The sequence below is a fragment of the Bos mutus genome, chromosome 3 (genome assembly GCF_027580195.1).
Source record: "Bos mutus isolate GX-2022 chromosome 3, NWIPB_WYAK_1.1, whole genome shotgun sequence".
In the NCBI taxonomy this organism is placed as follows: domain Eukaryota; kingdom Metazoa; phylum Chordata; class Mammalia; order Artiodactyla; family Bovidae; genus Bos; species Bos mutus.
In genome coordinates this window covers 11,164,110-11,182,263 of record NC_091619.1, presented here as the reverse complement: position 1 = coordinate 11,182,263, position 18,154 = coordinate 11,164,110, and the positions used below count along the sequence as shown (strand labels likewise).

Here is an 18,154-nt window from a genome sequence, read left to right as displayed (position 1 = left end):
CTCTGCCCAGGGCACCAACTGTCACACTTGGAACCCGCCTCCTTCCTGGGGTTCTTCCTCTCCTGGCAGTCAGTGCCCTTTGGGCGGCTTCCTTGTTCTCTGCCCTGTGAGTCAGGGATGCCATAAACACCCGGCATAGGCAGAATATGGCGATAGATAGACGCTCAGACAGACAGACAGAGAGCGAGCGTAGCGGTGGAGGGCAGAGCCCCTGGTCAGAACTCACTCCTCCACTCCTGCCCACTGGCTGCTCTCTTTCTGCACACTCGGGCACAGGTGCCTCTTGCCGTGGGCAAGGCTAGTCCTCCACCTTTGCCCATACCCACCCAGGCAGGGGTCGTGCTCCATCAGGCTTCTCCTCCTTTATTTTGTTAAGGAGTCACTTCTTTTCTAGGAGCTCCATCCCTATGACCTAGGAGCCTGCTCAAGTCTCTCCATCTTCCATTCCAGAGGGGATGAAAGAGACCTTCTCAAGATCTTTCATAGCCTTCTATCTGCAGCTTTCCCATTTCTCTGTGTTAGGCAAGCTCCCTGACAAAACAGTCCGTCCTCACTTCTTTGCTTCCTTATTTCCTACTTGACTTGTAGAAATGTAACTCAGTTTTATGGTTGCAAGAGTATCACATGTCTGCTGCAGAATGTTTGGAAAATAAAAATACACAAAGAAGAAATCCGGAATCCAGAGATAACTGCTATTAATTCTATACTTTGATATATTTTCTTCTAAAATTTACTTTCTGTGACTCTGTGGAAGTGAGATACTGTTATATGCACAGTTATGCACCCTGCTTTACTCTCTTACATACACAAGTTCAACAACATGAACTGAGTCCCTTGGGGGCTATTTCAAGTCCCATCATCTCACTAAGGCTTTCCATTAAAATCCTTCTTCTGGATCCAAACGCAGTCCTTCTCCTCTCTCCCCACCTCCATCCCTTCACACTTCCCTCCTTAACACTTGCACTAAACACTTACTTAGGCTTTGTTAGGATGCTGGCTGACAGTGACTTCTAACTTCTTCCTGGGCAGGGAATACAAACCACTCAACAAACAAGGTCTTATTAGCACCCAGCTCTGTGTAGACACCTTGGTGGTGGGAACTGGCAAGTGATGAGTACAAGAGAAGTCTGAGACACACACCCTGCTAGAAGGAGCTGCCATGTGATGAGGGGAGGCAGCCTGCACACGTAGACCCACAGTGACATGATAATGATGTGTGTGGGACACAAGCTCCCTGGAGCAGTTCAGCAAAGCCAGTAAGGGCTGAGACGGTCCTGGTGGATTCCCCAAGAAGGTAGGGGCATGAACATGCCTCTGATCATTTTCTCAGTGCCTTGCACTAAACTAGGGCCTTAGGAAAAATTCATTAAATTGACTGGAATATATAGATTCCTAAAGATCTTTGTTGAAAAAAGGCTTCCACAAATGTCCATTGAGTTCTAACCCCGCCTCCCCATCTCTCCATCTCTCCTTCCCCAGCTGTCATTCTGAGAGCCTGCAGGCGTCATGTCCACCTTGGGGGACAGGACAAACCAACACGCACGTGCATGTATGAGCTGCACCCCTTGCCCTAGAGACCAGCACTTTCTCACTGTAAGAGCTCCATCTATCTAGTCCTAAGGCACGATGGGTCCCTTCTGGCCTCCAGCACACGTCCTCCCTAAGACGTGGTTTCTCTGTGCAAATGGATTTTCCTAAGTGGAGGCATTACTGCCAGTTTCCCAAGGGTTCCCATAATGTGCTATTTACGCCTCAAGCAGCCGGGTTCCATCAAGCATTTCATTAGCCTCCTTGGATGTATTGCTTTCTAGTTAGCTCTCAAGAGACCGTTTATTATCTTCTTAACAAACCTTAATTATTTACAAGCAATTCTGGAGGCCTCAAGCTGAGTCTTCACACCCCAGTCACTTAGGGAGTTTCAGTGACCTTTACCATTTCCACCTGGGGCCACCTGCAGACTTGGTGTCCCCTCTCTGGGGCTCCTTTGGTTATTTATTTGATTTTTTTTTTTTTTTTACATCTTCTAGCAACTAAGTTTCTCTGGTTGTAAATCCTACCTATCTTTTAAACTTAAGTTCTTCGTAACTCATTCATTTTGTTGGCAAAGGGCACTTAATTGAGTATTTCCTATGTATTAGGCACTTTGTTGAGCCCTGAGGATATGAAAATGAAAGAAGCACAGTGTAGCAGAGGAGAAGACATGACAATATAGAATGTGGATACAGCTCTTGCTTATCTGCCAGGGTAAAGGTTGTGCATACTAAATATGTTGTCATCCAACACTCACAGCCTTGAGTTAGGTAGTATAATTAACCTCATTTTATAGTCAAGGAACCTGAGGTACAGAGAAGTTAATTAAGTTGTGCAAGGTTGCGCTGCTAGGAAAACTAAGGATGAGGATGCCGGCCTGGGCAGTTGGCTTCAGTGGCTGTGCTTTTGGCCACTCTGCCACTTTGTGTGACAACCTTTCACGAGAGAGCACTAGGGTGAAGGCATGCGTAGGTGGTGCTTGTGGCACAAAATTCTGAGATTTTCATTCCTTCTTTGCAGGTGAAAGCACCTACTCTCCCAATTTGTATACCTTGGGAAGGTCAACATATCCCTGAACTATTTATTAGTTTTTAACACCTTATGGTGAATTAGCTTAGAGAGATGATCTTCATCAATATCGGAAGAGCCCAGCCTTGGAAAAAAAAGAAAGGAGAGCAGCAGGGAGGAGGAGAGAAAGAATACTTCTGGAGCAGGAGAGACACAGCTGTTAGGAGCAACAGGATGTGTGAGTGGCAACGACTGGGGAGAGGGTGGCATCTTCTTTCCAGTCGCCCAGAACATGCCCAGTGTAGACCTATACAAAAAGTAAAAAGGGAGGTTGTTGGAAAGCTCTAGAAACCAACTTCTCCACTCCCTAGTGTTCTGATTATAGATTAGATATCCTCACCCGGTGCTTTTCCCTCATCCACTGCGTAGGATGCAAAGATTCCATAGAATGTGGGTCACAGTAAGCCTATGGGAAGAGGTGAAAGGAACTGGACTTATTACAGTTTATTACAGAACTAGGAATGAGAAAGCTGGTGATTACAAACATCAGAAGCCTCTGAGTTTATGATGGGAGGCTATTAAGAAGTTAAGCCAGATGTCTTTGTTGCCAGTAATGTCAGAACAAGAGGATACTCACTGAAGTCAGCGAGAAGGATTTAGATTAGCTATGGAGGATTCCCAGTGATGGCTGTTGGCATGAAGTGCTTAAACATAGGATAAATTCTCATCTAGGATTATGGAAAATGTAAGTGTGCCTTAGGGCACAGGATTGGCCTTTAAAAATCCTTCTCAGGTTTACAAATAACATTAAATAGCACTCTATATTTGTTCAATATATTTTCCCTTTCTTTATGAGTTCTTACTCATCCATTCATTTCAGTCTCTTCTCTCACTCACATAAAATGACTTCAACTCACTGTTATTATGATCTTTAAAAGTGATCTATTCTTTTTAAATTATTTAACTTACTTACTTTTCGCTGCACTGAGTCTCGGTTGCTGCTCTTGGGCTTTTCTCTAGTTGCGGTGATAAGGGCTCCTCTCTAGTTGCGGTGCATGGGCTTCTCATTGTGGCGGCTTCTCTAATTGCAGAGCATGGGTTCTAGCATGCATAGGCTTAGTTGCCCCGCCATATGTGGAATCTTCTTAGACCAGGGATTGAACTCATATCCCCTGCATTGACAGGCAGATTCTTAACCATTGGACCACCAGGGAAGCCGCTTGATCTATTCTTTAGTATAGTCATTAGTAATTATTATTTATTTACAATAGTTCATCCATGGTGATGGTGATGGTTTTTCTTGTGATTAATTTCTAATTAAGGATGCACCTCAACAAAAGACTATTAGATGAAAAAGTAGAAGTTGTTCAATATGTCTATATATATATATATATATAGAACACACACATATGTAATGTAACTGTCATATATTAAGCACTGATTATGGGTCAAGATGGAGAAGGCAATGGCACCCCACTCCAGTACTCTTTCCTGGAAAATCCCATGGATGGAGGAGCCTGGTGGGCTGCAGTCCATGGGGTCGCTAAGAGTCGGACACGACTGAGCGACTTCACTTTCACTTTTTCACTTTCATGCATTGGAGAAGGAAATGGCAACCCACTCCAGTGTTCTTGCCTGGAGAATCCCAGGGACAGGCGAGCCTGGTGTGCTGCCGTCTATGGGATCACACACAGTCGGACACGACTGACGTGACTTAGCAGAAGCAGCAGCATGGGTCAGGAATCATTCTAAACAAAGTACACATTTCATGTTATTTAATTTTCAAACAACCCGTTTTTCAAGCAAGGACTCTGGCACAGAGAGCTTAAGTAAGTTGCTCAAGGCTACACATTTAACAGATAAAGGAACTGGAATTCCAAAGAGGCATTCTAGCTCTGAAGCCTGTGCATTTAAACTCAGTGCTATGCTACCCTTACAGGCACACCGAATCTACACCGACATACAGAGCAATTCCTCCTAAGGAAGACCTGAGGGCTGATCAAAGTTACTACATACAGAAGGGCAACATAGAAATGAGTAGGAAACACAGAGATGTTGTATCCATGGGAACCCAACCCCTAACACAGAAACCAATAAGGAGGGTTATTGCTGATGGGCCCAAGTATGGACTTGCCCACCTGAGAAACAGCATAAAAATCAGCAGTTCAAAGGGCACCCAGACTCTATGGGAAAGAAATCCATTTACTAGAGCTTCAGCCAAATGGGCGTCTCTCACACTGCAGTTACAGGCCGACTCAGATTCAGGGGGAGGGGACACAGACCCCAGGTATCGATGGGAGAGAGTCAATGTCACATGGTAAGAATGTATGTGATGAGAGATGCTAGTGTGACCACACTCTTTTTCTCACCGTTTTCTTTTTTTCTGATAAACTTATATAGAATAAATGCTCCTGAGAGTACCCTCTCTCTCTTTACCTTAACTTAATCTTATTCAAATTTATCATATATAAGTGCTCCATAAATATGTATTAAATATTGAGTGAATTATCATCACAACAAAAAAGATGGGGGGAAATATTTATTGAGTGTGTTCTATGTGCCAGGCATTAAGCAAAACATTTACATGTTATCTCATTTAATTCTCCAAACAGTTCTGAAAAGTATTAATGTTCCTTTTTCTGGATGAGAGCTGAGGCTAAGAAAAGTTCACACAATGCCTAAAGGGAGGGGTGGGGCTGAGGCTCAAAGCCAGGCTTTTGCCCACCACACAAGCCTCTTAACTTTATTGAGATGCTGCAGGACGGGGACAGGGTGAACCAAGGTATACGTGTTTGTCTTCACCCAAGGCTTGGAGGAGAATAGCCGGTGTGCCATGGCCAAGATCGCAGTTGTAGTGTGTTGAGCTGTGGTTGGAGGAGATCCAGTGGATAGTGAGTGGGTATGCCATGTCATTTACTTCCTGCTTTCTTTCCAGTCTGGGTGACTGTCCATGGCATCTTTGTGGAAACCCCAAAGGATGTTCTTCGGGCTGCGAGGGGGAAAAATGTTACCCTTCCATGCTCCTACCAGACTTCCTCCCCCAACCGAGAAGGATTTATCCAGTGGGACAAGCTTCTAAGGAGTCATACGGTAAGGATCCTTAAAATGCTGGGAGCATGCATATAGGACTGAGTATGACCTGACCATAGAGCAGCAGTTCCCAACCTTTTTGGCACCAGGGACCTATTTTGTGAAAGACTATTTTTCCAGGGACTGGGGGGTGGGAGGTGGTTTGGGGATGACTCAAGACATTACATTTATTGTGCACTTTATTTGTATTATTATTAAATTCTGATATACAATGAAATAATTATACAACTCATCATCATGAGAATCAGTGGAAGCCCTGAGCTTATTTTCCAGAAACTGATCTGACAGGAGGCAGAGCTCAGGTGGTAATGCGAGTGATGGGAGCAGCTGTACACACAGATGAAGCTTTGCTCGCTTGCCTGCCTCTCATCTCCTGCTGTGTGGCCCGGCTCCTCACAGGCCAAGGACCAGTACCGGCCTGTGACCTGGAGGCTGGGGACTCCTGTCTTAGAGGACACGCACTACAAAACCTTTCAATACAAGTTAGACAGACTAAACCTCGTTAACGCCCGGGCTGGGCTGGGTGGGGAAGGAGCAGTGAATGTTGGACCCAGGGAGGGCTGTACTGTGCCATCTCTAGTTTGAAAGAGTTACCTTCCCTCAAACATCTTTCTCTCGTCCAGTCTCAAGGGACCTTTACTGTATCATTTGAGTCAGTCATCACTTTTGATTAACACAGAGCTCTCCCAGAGACCAAATTTTGTTGTAGCTTTTTTTCCTTCCTGCTTGGGTTCTTTCAGGGAGTATGGGGAGATTTTATTTTCTATTTTGGAATAGATAGTAATCCTAAGGTCCAAAAATTAAAACATCATGAAGAAGTACATTGATAAGTCTCATTCCCATCCTTGCCAATCTTGTCCCATCCCTGCCCCAGTTTCCATACCCTAATCCCCTTATCTCCTCTTTCTCCCAGACAAGGCTAATTTTCACTGCTACTGGTTCGTTGGGGGCCACGTTTACTCTAATTTATTGGTATTTCTGCCACAATCATTCGGTACTGTGAATACCACTTTTGGCTAAGATCTGGTTTCTTGTGTTTCCTTCCAATGGTTCTTTATGCCAGTTCAGAAAATGTATATATTCATATACACGAAAATACATCTGCTTTCCACCCTAGAATCCCAGTCCCCTATTCCCCTCACTAGAGGTGTGTGTGTGTGTGTGTGTGTGTGTGTGTGAGTGTGTGAGTGTGTGTGCTCAGTGGTGTCCAACTCTTTGCAACCCCATGGACTGGAGCCTGGCAGGCTCCTTGTCCGTGGAATTTTCCAGGCAAGAATGCTTAAGTGCGTTGCCATTTCCTACTCCAGTGGATCTCCCCAACCCAGGGGTAGAACCTGGTCTCTTACATCTTCTGCATCATCAGGTGGATTATCGGTGGGATTCTTCCCACTGCAGTACCTGGGAAGCCCACTAGAGGCAGCCGCTATTCCCAGGTTTTGGGGTGGCCTTCTCCTGCTCCAAAGTCACTGCAGACGGTGACTGCAGCCATGAGATTAAAAGACGCTTACTCCTTGGAAGGAAAGTTATGACCAACCTGGATAGCATATTCAAAAGCAGAGACATCACTTTGCCAACAAAGGTTCGTCTAGTCAAGGCTATGGTTTTTCCAGTGGTCATGTATGGATGTGAGAGTTGGACTGTGAAGAAGGCTGAGTGCCGAAGAATTGATGCTTTTGAACTGTGGTGTTGGAGAAGACTCTTGAGAGTCCCTTGGACTGCAAGGAGATCCAACCAATCCATTCTGAAGGAGATCAGCCCTGGGATTTCTTTGGAAGGAATGATGCTAAAGCTGAAACTCCAGTACTTTGGCCACCTCATGTGAAGAGTTGACTCATTGGAAAAGACTCTGATGCTGGGAGGGATTGGGGGCAGGAGGAGAAGGGTACGACAGAGGATGAGATGGCTGGATGGCATCACTGACTCGATGGACGTGAGTCTGAGTGAACTCCGGGAGTTGGTGATGGACAGGGAGGCCTGGCGTGCTGTGATTCATGGGGTCGCAAAGAGTCGGACGGGACTGAGCAACTGATGTGATCTGATCTGATCTGTAGATGCATCACATGTAAACATAGGCATATATTTACATATGAACTTACATATGAATATGTAAGTTTCTATAAACTTCATGCACACTGTCCTCCACTTGGATTTTTTCCTCTTAATATACTTTGGAGCTCTTTCCATATGTCAGTGCATTTATATTTATCTTTTTTTAAAAAATTCATATTATATATTTCATTTTATGAATGCTCTATATGTACCAATGATGGACATTTGTTTTACTCCCTATATTTTGCTACTACAAATAATATTGCAATAAATATCCATATATGCATGTCTCTAGGTATATATTTATAACTACTATTGTAATTGTTTATAAATATGTATTCATATATAAGATAAATTATTTTAAAATGGAACTTTGGGGTCAAAAGCTATATGAATTTAAAATTTTGATAAATGTCAAGTTGCCTTCTTTGTATGTCAGACCAATTTTCAGGTTCACCAACAGTGCAGGCACTTATTTCTCTAATTCAGACTATTCTCAAACTATCTGATATTTGTGAATTTGATGAGTGGGAAAATATCTCATTATTGATGAAATTCACATTTCTTTAACTGTAAGGAGAAGGACATCTATTCACAAGTTTTTTGGGTTTAATTTTTTTTTTTTTTGCTACACCAAGTGGCATATGGGATCTTAGTTCCCTAACCAAGGATCAAACCCTCACCCCCTGCCGTGGAAACAGTCTTAACCACTGACCACCAGAAAAGTCCCTATTCATCAATTTTAAAGTTACTTCTACTTTTAAAGTGCAAACATGCTTGGCATTAGATCCCCAGCTATTCAGAGAGAAGGCATTAAGCTTTTCCCTAACAGAGAAGAAGGGATGACCCAAGACACCCAAGTCCTAGAGCAGCAGGGCTGAGGAGAAAGGAGAGTAATTCTTGGCCTGAGGCACCTTACTCTCTGTTGCCCAAGGGACCCTGATGGGCCAGAGTACCTGTCCTATCTGTTTCCAGAATACCAGGAAAAAAACCTAGAGAAGGCAGCTGCTGCCGTTAGCTTGCAGAAACTGAAGACATGTTCTCTCAGCAAACCAGATGTTAGGTCTCTGCCAGGCACCTAACAAAGATAAATTTACCTCTTTTGAGATAAATACTAAAGATCTTATGTTGACTGATCCCTTACTTCCTAAAGGATTTGAGGCAATCACGTTGAGAGCAAGTAAGTTCAGTTTAGTTCAGTCGTTCAGTTGTGTCCAGCTCTTTGCGACCCCATCGACTGCAGCACACCAGGCTTCCCTGTCCATCACCAACTCCCAGAGCTTGCTCAAACTCATGTCCATCGAGTTGTTGATGCCATCCAACCATCTCATCCTCTGTCAGCCCCTTCTCTTCCTGCCTTCAATCTTTCCCAGCATAGGGTCTTTTCTAATGATTCAGTTCTTCTCATCAGGTGTTCAAAGTATTGGAGCTTCAGCATCAGTCTTTCCAATGAACACCCAGGACTGATCTCCTTTAGAGTGGACTGGTTGGATCTCCTTGCAGTCCAAGGGACTCTCAAGAGTCTTCTCCAACACCACAGTTCAAAAGCATCAATTCTTCAGTGCTCAGCCTTCTTTATGGTTCACCTTGCACATCCATACATGACCCACTGGAAAAACATAGCCTTGACTAGACAGACATTTGTAGGCAAAGTAATGACTCTGCTTTTTAACATGCTGTCTAGGTGTGAGAATACTCTGTGAGTTCTATCACAGCCCTATTTTTAATTTTAATTTGCTGTTACTTGATAGCAAGTAAGAGTGCAGAGAAAAGGATTACATCTATGCCCTCAAGGAGGTTATTGTGACAGGTACTAGCAAGAGTGGGAGATGACATGGGGGAGAGTCAAGAAAGGGGAAGCCTTAGGATAGCTGTAACCAGTAGGTCAGAAAAAAGTTGAACTGAGAAAGACCAACATCCATGCACTCATCCACAGCTCAAGACAGGTCCTCATCTCTTGCTTTCTTGTTCCTCCCTGTCTCAGCCAAGCTTCCTGAGAGTCATCTGTTCCTACCAGAGCTGTGGCATGTGACCGGGTGAATTATGCATCTGGGTACCCAGCCCAGGGGACCTGATCACCATTAGCTTGGCACAGATGTGTCTGTCCAACAACTAGAGTATCTTTTCCTGATTTGCATAAAGAGTACATGCAGACCTCAGACCTGACTCTTTTCCCTACCCAGCATGGTCTGCCTTCCTCCCCTAACACTCCACCAAAATCACCAGCAACTTCTCTTTTGTTAAATTTAATGTACTGATTCTGTCCTCATCTTATTTCATTTCTCCCTAGCTTTTCTAATGATCAGCCACTTCCCCCATCTCAGAATCTCTCTCTCTTGGCTTTCTGATAGTCTTATCTTGGCTTCCACTCTTATCTCTCTGACCTCTCCCTGACTTTCTCAATTAAGTAGCTTGGGGGCTTGCCATTTCTCTACTTGCTTACCTGAGGTGGCTTCATTAAGCCCATGGCTCAATGCCATTTGCTTTTCGTATATTATCTACTTCAATCCTCACAAAAATCCTATGATACAAGTGTTATTATCATTATCTCCACTTTGTAGAAGAAGAAAGAGACTCATAAAGGAGTCAAATATTTCACTCAGTTCAGTTCAGTTCAGTTGCTCAGTTGTGTCTGACTCTTTGTGACCCCATGGACTACAGCACACCAGGCTTCCCATCACCAGCTCCTGGAGCTTGTTCAAACTCATGTCCACTGAGTCAGTGATGCCATCCAACCATCTCATCCTCTGTCGTCCCCTTCTCCTCCCACTTTCAGTTTTTCCCAGCATCAGGGTCTTTTCAAATAAATCAGCTCTTCACATCAGGTGGCCAAATTATTGGAGTTTCAGCTTCAACATCAGTCCTTCCAGTGAATATTAGGACTTCAGAACATTTCTTTTAGGATTGACTGGTTGGATCTCCTTGCAGTCCAAGGACTCTCAAGAGTCTTCTCCAACACCACAGTTCAAAAGCACCAATTCTTTGGTGCTCAACCATCTTTATAGTCCAACTCTCACATCCATACATGACTACTAGAAAAACCATAGCTTTGACTAGACAGACCTTTGTCAGCAAAATAATGTCTCTGTTTTTTAATAAACTGTCTGGGTTGGTCATAGCTTTTTTTCCAAGGAGCAAGAATCTTTTAATTTCATGGCTGCAGTCACCATCTGCAGTGATTTTGGAGCCCCCCAAAATAAAGTCTCTCAGGGTTTCCATTGTTTCCCTATCTATTTGCCATAAAGTGATGGGACCAGATGCCATTATCTTAGTTTTCTGAATGTTGAGTTTTAAGCTGACTTTTTCACTCTCCTCTTTCACTTTCATCAAGAGACTTTTTAGTTCCTCTTTACTTTCTGACTTAAGGGTGGTGTTATCTGCATATCTGAGGTTATTGACATTTCTCCCAGCAATCTTGATTCCAGCTTGTGCTTCATCCAGCCCAGCATTTCTCATGATGTACTCTGCATATAAGTTAAATAAGCAGGGTGACAATATACAGCCTTGACATACTCCTTTCCCTATTTGTAGCCAGTCTACTGTTCCATGTCTAGTACAATCTGTTGCTTCTTGACCTGCATATAGATTTCTCAGGAGTCAGGTAAGGTGGTCTAGTATTCCCATCTCTTGAAGAATTTTCCACAATTTGTTGTGGTCCACACAGTCAAATGCTTTAGTGTAGTCAATAAAGCAGAAGTAGTTGTTTTCCTGGAATTCTCTTGCTTTTTTGATGACCCAACGAATTTTGGCAATTTGATCTCTGGTTTCTCTGCCTTTTCTAAATCCATCTTGAACATCTGGAAGTTCACAGTTCATGTACTGTTGAAACCTGACTTGGAGAATTTTGAGCTTTACTTTGCTACCGTGTGAGATGAGTGCAATTGTGCGGTAGTTTGAGCATTCTTTGGCGTTGCCTTTCTTTGAGACTGAATTGAAAACTGACCTTTTCCAGTCCTGTGGCCACTGCTGAGTTTTCCAAATTTGCTAGCATATAGAGTGCAGCATTTTAGCAGCATCATTTTTTACGATTTGAAATAGCTCAACTGGAATTCTGTCACCTCCACTAGCTTTGTTTGTAGTGATGCTTCCTAAGGTCCATTTGGCTTTGCATTCCAAGATGTCTGGCTCTAGGTGAGTGATCACACCATCATGGTTATCTGGGTCATGAAGGTCTTTTTTTGTATAGTCCTTTTGTGTATTCTTGCCACCTCTTCTTATTATCTTCTCCTTCTGTTAGGTCCATACCATTTCTGTCCTTTATTGTGCACATCTTTGCATGAAATGCTCCCTTGATATCTCTAATTTTCTTGAAGAGCTCTCTAGTCTTTCCCATTCTATTGTTTTCCTCTAATATTTTGCTCAAGATCATACAACTACTAAGTGGCAGAGCTGGGATTTGAATTGAGGCTGTCTGGCTCAAAGTAGTGATCTTAGCTAGTACCATGTTTTATTTGATAAATGATGAGTATATTGATGAATAAACAAATTCCAAAGGTAAGAGTCGAATAAATAAAGGGGGGTTGCAAGCCATGGATGACTGCCCAACACAATGCCTGGACATCTTATATACTCAATTAATATTGGTTAACTAAAGGTTTGAGAACAGAACTAAAATGGAGTAAGTAAGAGGTGCCATAGGTTACAAGAGGTGAAAGCCTCTGGTATGAAGTGCCTACCTGCCCTGGGTTTTTTTTTTTTGGTTGTGAATTAACTTTTATTTTGGGACATTACTAAGGACTTTAGCCTGGGAGACAGCCTCACAGATAACTCTGAGGAACTGCTTTTTCTCTTTTTTTCTGTCTAAATATTTTTAAAAATTTTAAATTATTATTATTATTTTTTACTTTACAATATTGTATTGGTTTTGCCATACATCAACATGCATCCACCATGGGTGTACACGTGTTCCTCATCATGAACCCCCCTTCCACCTCCCTCCCCATACCATCCCTCTGGGTCATCCCAGTGCACCAGCCCCAAGCTTCCTGTATCCTGCATCCAACCTGGACTGGCGATTCATTTCTTATATGATATTACACATGTTTTAATGCCATTCTCCCAAATCATCCCCCCTCCCTCTCCCACAGAGTCCAAAAGACTGTTCTATACATCTGTGTTTCTTTTGCTGTCTCGCATACAAGGTTGTCATTACCATCTTTCTAAATTCCACATATATGCTTTAGTATACTGTATTTATGTTTTTCCTTCTGGCTTACTTCACTCTGTATAATAGGCTCCAATTTCATCCACCTCATTAGAACTGATTCAAATGTATTCTTTTTAATGGCTGAGTAATACTCCATTGTGCATATGTACCACAGCTTTCTTATCCATTCATCTGCTGTTGGACATCTAGATTGCTTCCATGTCCTGGCTATTATAAACAGTGCTGCGATGAACATTGGGGTACACGTGTCTCTTTCAATTCTGGTTTCCTCGGTGTATATGCCCAGCAGTGGGATTGCTGGGTCGTACGGCAGTTGTATTTCCAGTTTTTTAAGGAATCTCCACACTGTTCTCCATAGTGGCTGTACTAGTTTGCATTCCCACCAACAGTGTAAGAGGGTTCCCTTTTCTCCACACTCTCTCCAGCATTTATTGTTTGTAGACTTTTGGATAGTAGCCGTTCTGACTGGCGTGAGATGGTACCTCATGGTGGTTTTGATTTGCATTTTCCTGATAACGAGTGATGTTGAGCATCTTTTCATGTGTTTGTTAGCCATCTGTGTGTCTTCTTTGGAGAAATATCTGTTTAGTTCTTTAGCCCATTTTTTGATTGGGTCGTTTATTTTTCTAGAATTGAGCTGCAGGAGTTGCTTGTATATTTTTGAGATTAGTTGTTTGTCAGTTGCTTCATTTGCCATTATTTTCTCCCATTCTGAAGGCTGTCTTTTCACCTTGCTTATAGTTTCTTTTGTTGTGCAGAAGCTTTTAATTTTAATTAGATCCTATTTGTTTATTTTTGCTTTTATTTCCAATATTCTGGGAGGTGGGTCATAGAGGATCCTGCTGTGATGTATGTCGGAGAGTGTTTTGCCTATGTTCTCCTCTAAGAGTTTTATAGTTTCTGGTCTTATGTTTAGATCTTTAATCCATTTTGAGTTTATTTTTGTGTATGGTGTTAGAAAGTGTTCTAGTTTCATTGTTTTACAAGTGGTTGACCAGTTTTCCCAGCACCACTTGTTAAAGAGATTGTCTTTTCTGCATTGTATATTCTTGCCTCCTTTGTCAAAGATAAGGTGTCCACAGGTGCATGGATTTATCTCTGGGCTTTCTATTTTGTTCCATTGATCTATATTTCTGTCTTTGTGCCAGTACCATACTGTCTTGATGACTGTGGCTTTGTAGTAGAGCCTGAAGTCAGGCAGGTTGATTCCTCCAGTGCCCCGGGCTTTTAGTACTATAGATCATAAGAGGAATCCATGAGTGGGCCCCATATGTGGAGCTCTTTGTTCTGCAGGGTCGGCTTGTCAGTACATCTGGGCCTGGGGACGGTTGGTGAGGGTAGACAGGACAGGCTGCAGCATCATGCCAGGGCCTTAGGCTGAAGACCAAGTGGTATTTCTTCTTCCTTCCAGGAAAGCGTGCTCATCTGGGCATTTTCGACCAAAGAATATGTCTACGGTGAACTTTATCAGAATCGTGCTAGAATATCAAACAACGCCGAGCAGTCAGATGCCTCCATCACCATTGACCAGTTGACCATGGATGACAATGGCACCTATGAGTGCTCCGTCTTGCTAACGTCAGATCTGGGTGGCGTCTCCAAGTCACGTGTCTATCTCTTGGTCCTTGGTGAGTGCTTCCTCCCTCCTGGGGTGATAGGAAGAGGCTGGGGAGGGTGGGGTGTGAGGAGGAGGCACCCTGGTGGCAAGGTAAAACTGGAAGCAATGCCTAATGAAGAGCTAAGACTTCTCCCCTCATCTGGTCTGTCCAGAGGCTTGGGGGGTCTGCTTCTCCCCCTGGAACCAAATACGGTTCTGTCTGGGCATACAGCTCCCCAGGACAGAGGTCAAGGCTGATTTGGAGTGGTCCCTGGGGGTCATCCCTGGAGATTCTTGTCCATGCTTCCTCCAGTGCTCTTTCCTTCACACCAGCTCCTCTCTTTTTCATGGAAAACTTACTAAAGAGAAGAAAAATGGCAATCCTAGATCCTACTGGAAAGATTCTAACTGCTTTGCTATGATGCTGAGGGCCAAATCATGACTCTTACAAGTCAGGCATTTTTTCCAGCTCTAAATTCAGCTAATCAGTAGAAGTCCTTCACACCACCATCTCCCCAGACCTTGGCTCTAACACACCATTCATCAGGTTCTATTGTTTCTGAAATATGTCCCACAATAACACTCTTTTTATACAAATAGCTTATTATTGGAGTCTATCATGTTGGAAGGATTGGAACTATCACCTACTTTCAGGATCTTCATTTTGTAGATGAGGCCCAGAGACTCAATGTCAAACAGTTGTTGGAAAACCTTTAGTGAGCCAGCCTGTGTCTACTCTAAGAAATGATCCCCACACTGGTGGGTAGCAATACTTTTTAGCCATACTTTAAACCAAAGAAATGGATCATGTTCCTCCATTTTACCCCCTTTACACTACATAGTGGGATTTTATTTTTAATTGCATAAGGTAGCTGCCTGGGTTTTTGAATCATTGTAGTGAGTTAAACAATAAAGCCCTGAATAAAGAATGACCATCTCCTCCTTGCACCCTAGTGCTAACAAGGTGGCCAAGGCTAGTACTTGTGTGCATTCTTCTAGACTCCTCTCCAAGTCCTTTCAACACACACACACACACACACACACGCATTTCATTTTCTTTTCTTTCCTTTTCTTAAAAAAAGAAATAATATTATAAAGGTTTTTTTGTAACTTTCTTTTTCTTAATGTTTCATGTAAATTTCTCCAGATCGTTACATACAAATATACCTATTAATATAATACATTCCCTTGCATGAATGTACTGATTATTCCAGTGGCCCATACTGATGAGCATTCTCAAGCTGTTTCCATTTTTTGTACAAATATATATGTATGTATAATATGTGTGCATATATGTATGTACATATATATGTATATGCATATTCTTTTACTGTGTTATCTTTGTTTCTGTTGGATAGATTCTTAAAAGTAGGATTTCTATTGCTCAACATCATTAGGCATCAAGGAAAAAAAATTAAAAAGAAGGATTTCTAGGTCAAAGACTTTGCCTTCATTAAAAGTTACTACATACTGGCAAATTACTTTCTCCAAAGCAACTTACTCTTGCCATGAACATTATATGATCATGCTTATTTTCCTATATTCTTACCAGAACTGAATATTATCAATCTTCTTAATTTTTCTGTGAAAGTGAAAGTCACTCATTCCTGTTCAACTCTTTGTGACCCCATGGAATTCCATGGAATTCTCCAGGCCAGAATACTGGAGTGGGTAGCCTTTCCCTTCTCCAGGGGATCTTCCCAACCCAGGGATCAAACCCAGGTTTCCCACATTGCAGGCAGATTCTTTACCAGTTGAGCCACAAGGGAAGCTTAATTTTTTATAAATTTTGTTAATTGACTAAGTGAAAAAAAATCTGTTCAGTTCAAGTTCCACATCCATGCTAAGTCACTTCAGTTGTGTCTGACTCTGCGACCCTATGGACCATAGCGCACCAGGCTCCTCTGTTCATGGGAGGATTTTCTAGGCAAGAATACTGGAGTGGGTTGCCCTTCTACAGGGATACTCCCAACCCAGAGATCCAACTCTCATCTGTTATGTCTTCTGCATTGGCAGGCAGGTTCTTTACCACTAGCACCACCTAGGAAGCCCGGATAAGCGTCACATCTCTCCTTAACTTGGCGCTGACCACCTAAGGTGAGGAGACCAGCAGTGGATTAAAGACTGGGTCTGTTTCCTTATTCTCCTTAGTCCACTTCCTCCCACTCTCACTTCTGTGACTCTGAGGTCATGGCCAAGTGTTAAAGAGGAAAGCAAAGCCGTGATCACCTAGCCAGGCCACTTACCGTCTTCTCTTGCTATCCCATGATCCCAATCAGAGCAGACATCCCACTACTGTTTCTTTTGTGGGGTGCGCGATAGGGTTCCTCAGCACTGGCCCCACCAAGGGATCCACCTGACACAAGTATTTTGCACACCTGCAGGGCAGATTTTCACATCTTTCACCCTTTTCCACCTTCCCCTGATTATGGTAACTTGATCTTACTCTTCACTGTCCACTCTGGGCTCCCCTTGACCCAGCCAACAGCTCTCTGAGGCCAAATCCTTTCAGTGTGACAAGAACACGCCTTGTCCTTATTCTGCACCTGGAAGGGCAGATCCTTCTCACTGTTGCACGCTCTCCTCACCTTGCCATTGCAGTCTGCTCCAGCCAGCTTCTCTGAGCAAGAGGTAGGACCTGAATGTGACCCCAGATGGTTCCTCAGATACCCAAGGACATCTATAAAGCCCTTCCAACATCACGTTCCAGGAGTAGACTGTAGGAACTTAATGATTCCTTACAAGTCTCAGCGAGGAGTGAGAGATGCCAGTTCCCGACAATAGACAACCGCTATCTCCACATGGTATTCTTTTGGTTCCTCCCCGGCTGGGAACGAGATGAGGGGAAATACCTCCTTCCCTTCCACCAAGAGGAGGAGGAGAAATGCTCATGGTCCCTATTTCTGACAGTCTTCTTTAAAGAAATCTCTCTGATGAATCTCTAGTCTTCTCTTAAATGGGAAGGAGGAGGGCAACTGATAATTAGAGAATTCACTCCTGGGAAGGCCACTCCTCTCCTCAGCAGGGAGGCTAGCCATTCAGAGCCTCAACTTGAAGATTTTAGTGGACATTCTGAGACACAGGAGAAGTCCCTCCATATCCCATTGATGTTTTCTGCTCTGGATTTGGGGACTGTTGTCCTGTACAAGGTCTCTCACACCACCTTTGTGGTTATAAAAATGAACTTAATGTTCTTTTCTTATGTCTGTAAGTCTTGTTTTTTACCCTTAGATCTTTGTTTCATCAGGAATTCATTTTTGAACACAGGATACTAAGGGTCTTTGTTTTCTTCCAAATGGATAGCCAATTACATCAACATCGTTTATTTATTATACCAAAGAAACAATTATTCTCCCACTGGAATGCCAGGTTTGTCACAAGTTAAATTGCTACATACACACAGCTGTTTTTTACTCCTTATTTCATTTATTCTCCTTTGGATTATTCCTACGCCAATATCACATTGTTGTGATTATAGTGTGTCTATAGTCTGTGTTGAGACACAAACATGCATGCACACATACATATTTAGTTATCAGTATTTGTGTGCATGGCTTTTAAAATCTGGCACTATGTAATATCTGCTCTTACTAAACTTTTCCAAATCAGTTTTACACATTTATTCTTTCATGTTAATATTAAAATCACTTTGTTATGTTTAAAAAAAGTTGGTTGGAATTATATTCAATTTACATATTAATTTGCAATGGAAG

At 42.8% G+C, this 18,154-nt stretch overlaps 1 protein-coding gene across 1 annotated transcript in view; it reads left to right on the top strand.

Moving 5' to 3' along the window:
* Nucleotides 1-18,154, top strand: part of GPA33 (glycoprotein A33) — a 52,648-nt gene that overhangs the window by 11,360 nt on the left and 23,134 nt on the right. The window contains exons 2-3 of the mRNA XM_005907606.2: nucleotides 5,474-5,628; nucleotides 14,256-14,472. Of these exons, the coding sequence (XP_005907668.1) occupies nucleotides 5,474-5,628; nucleotides 14,256-14,472 (372 nt within the window). The remainder of the gene's footprint in view (nucleotides 1-5,473; nucleotides 5,629-14,255; nucleotides 14,473-18,154) is intronic.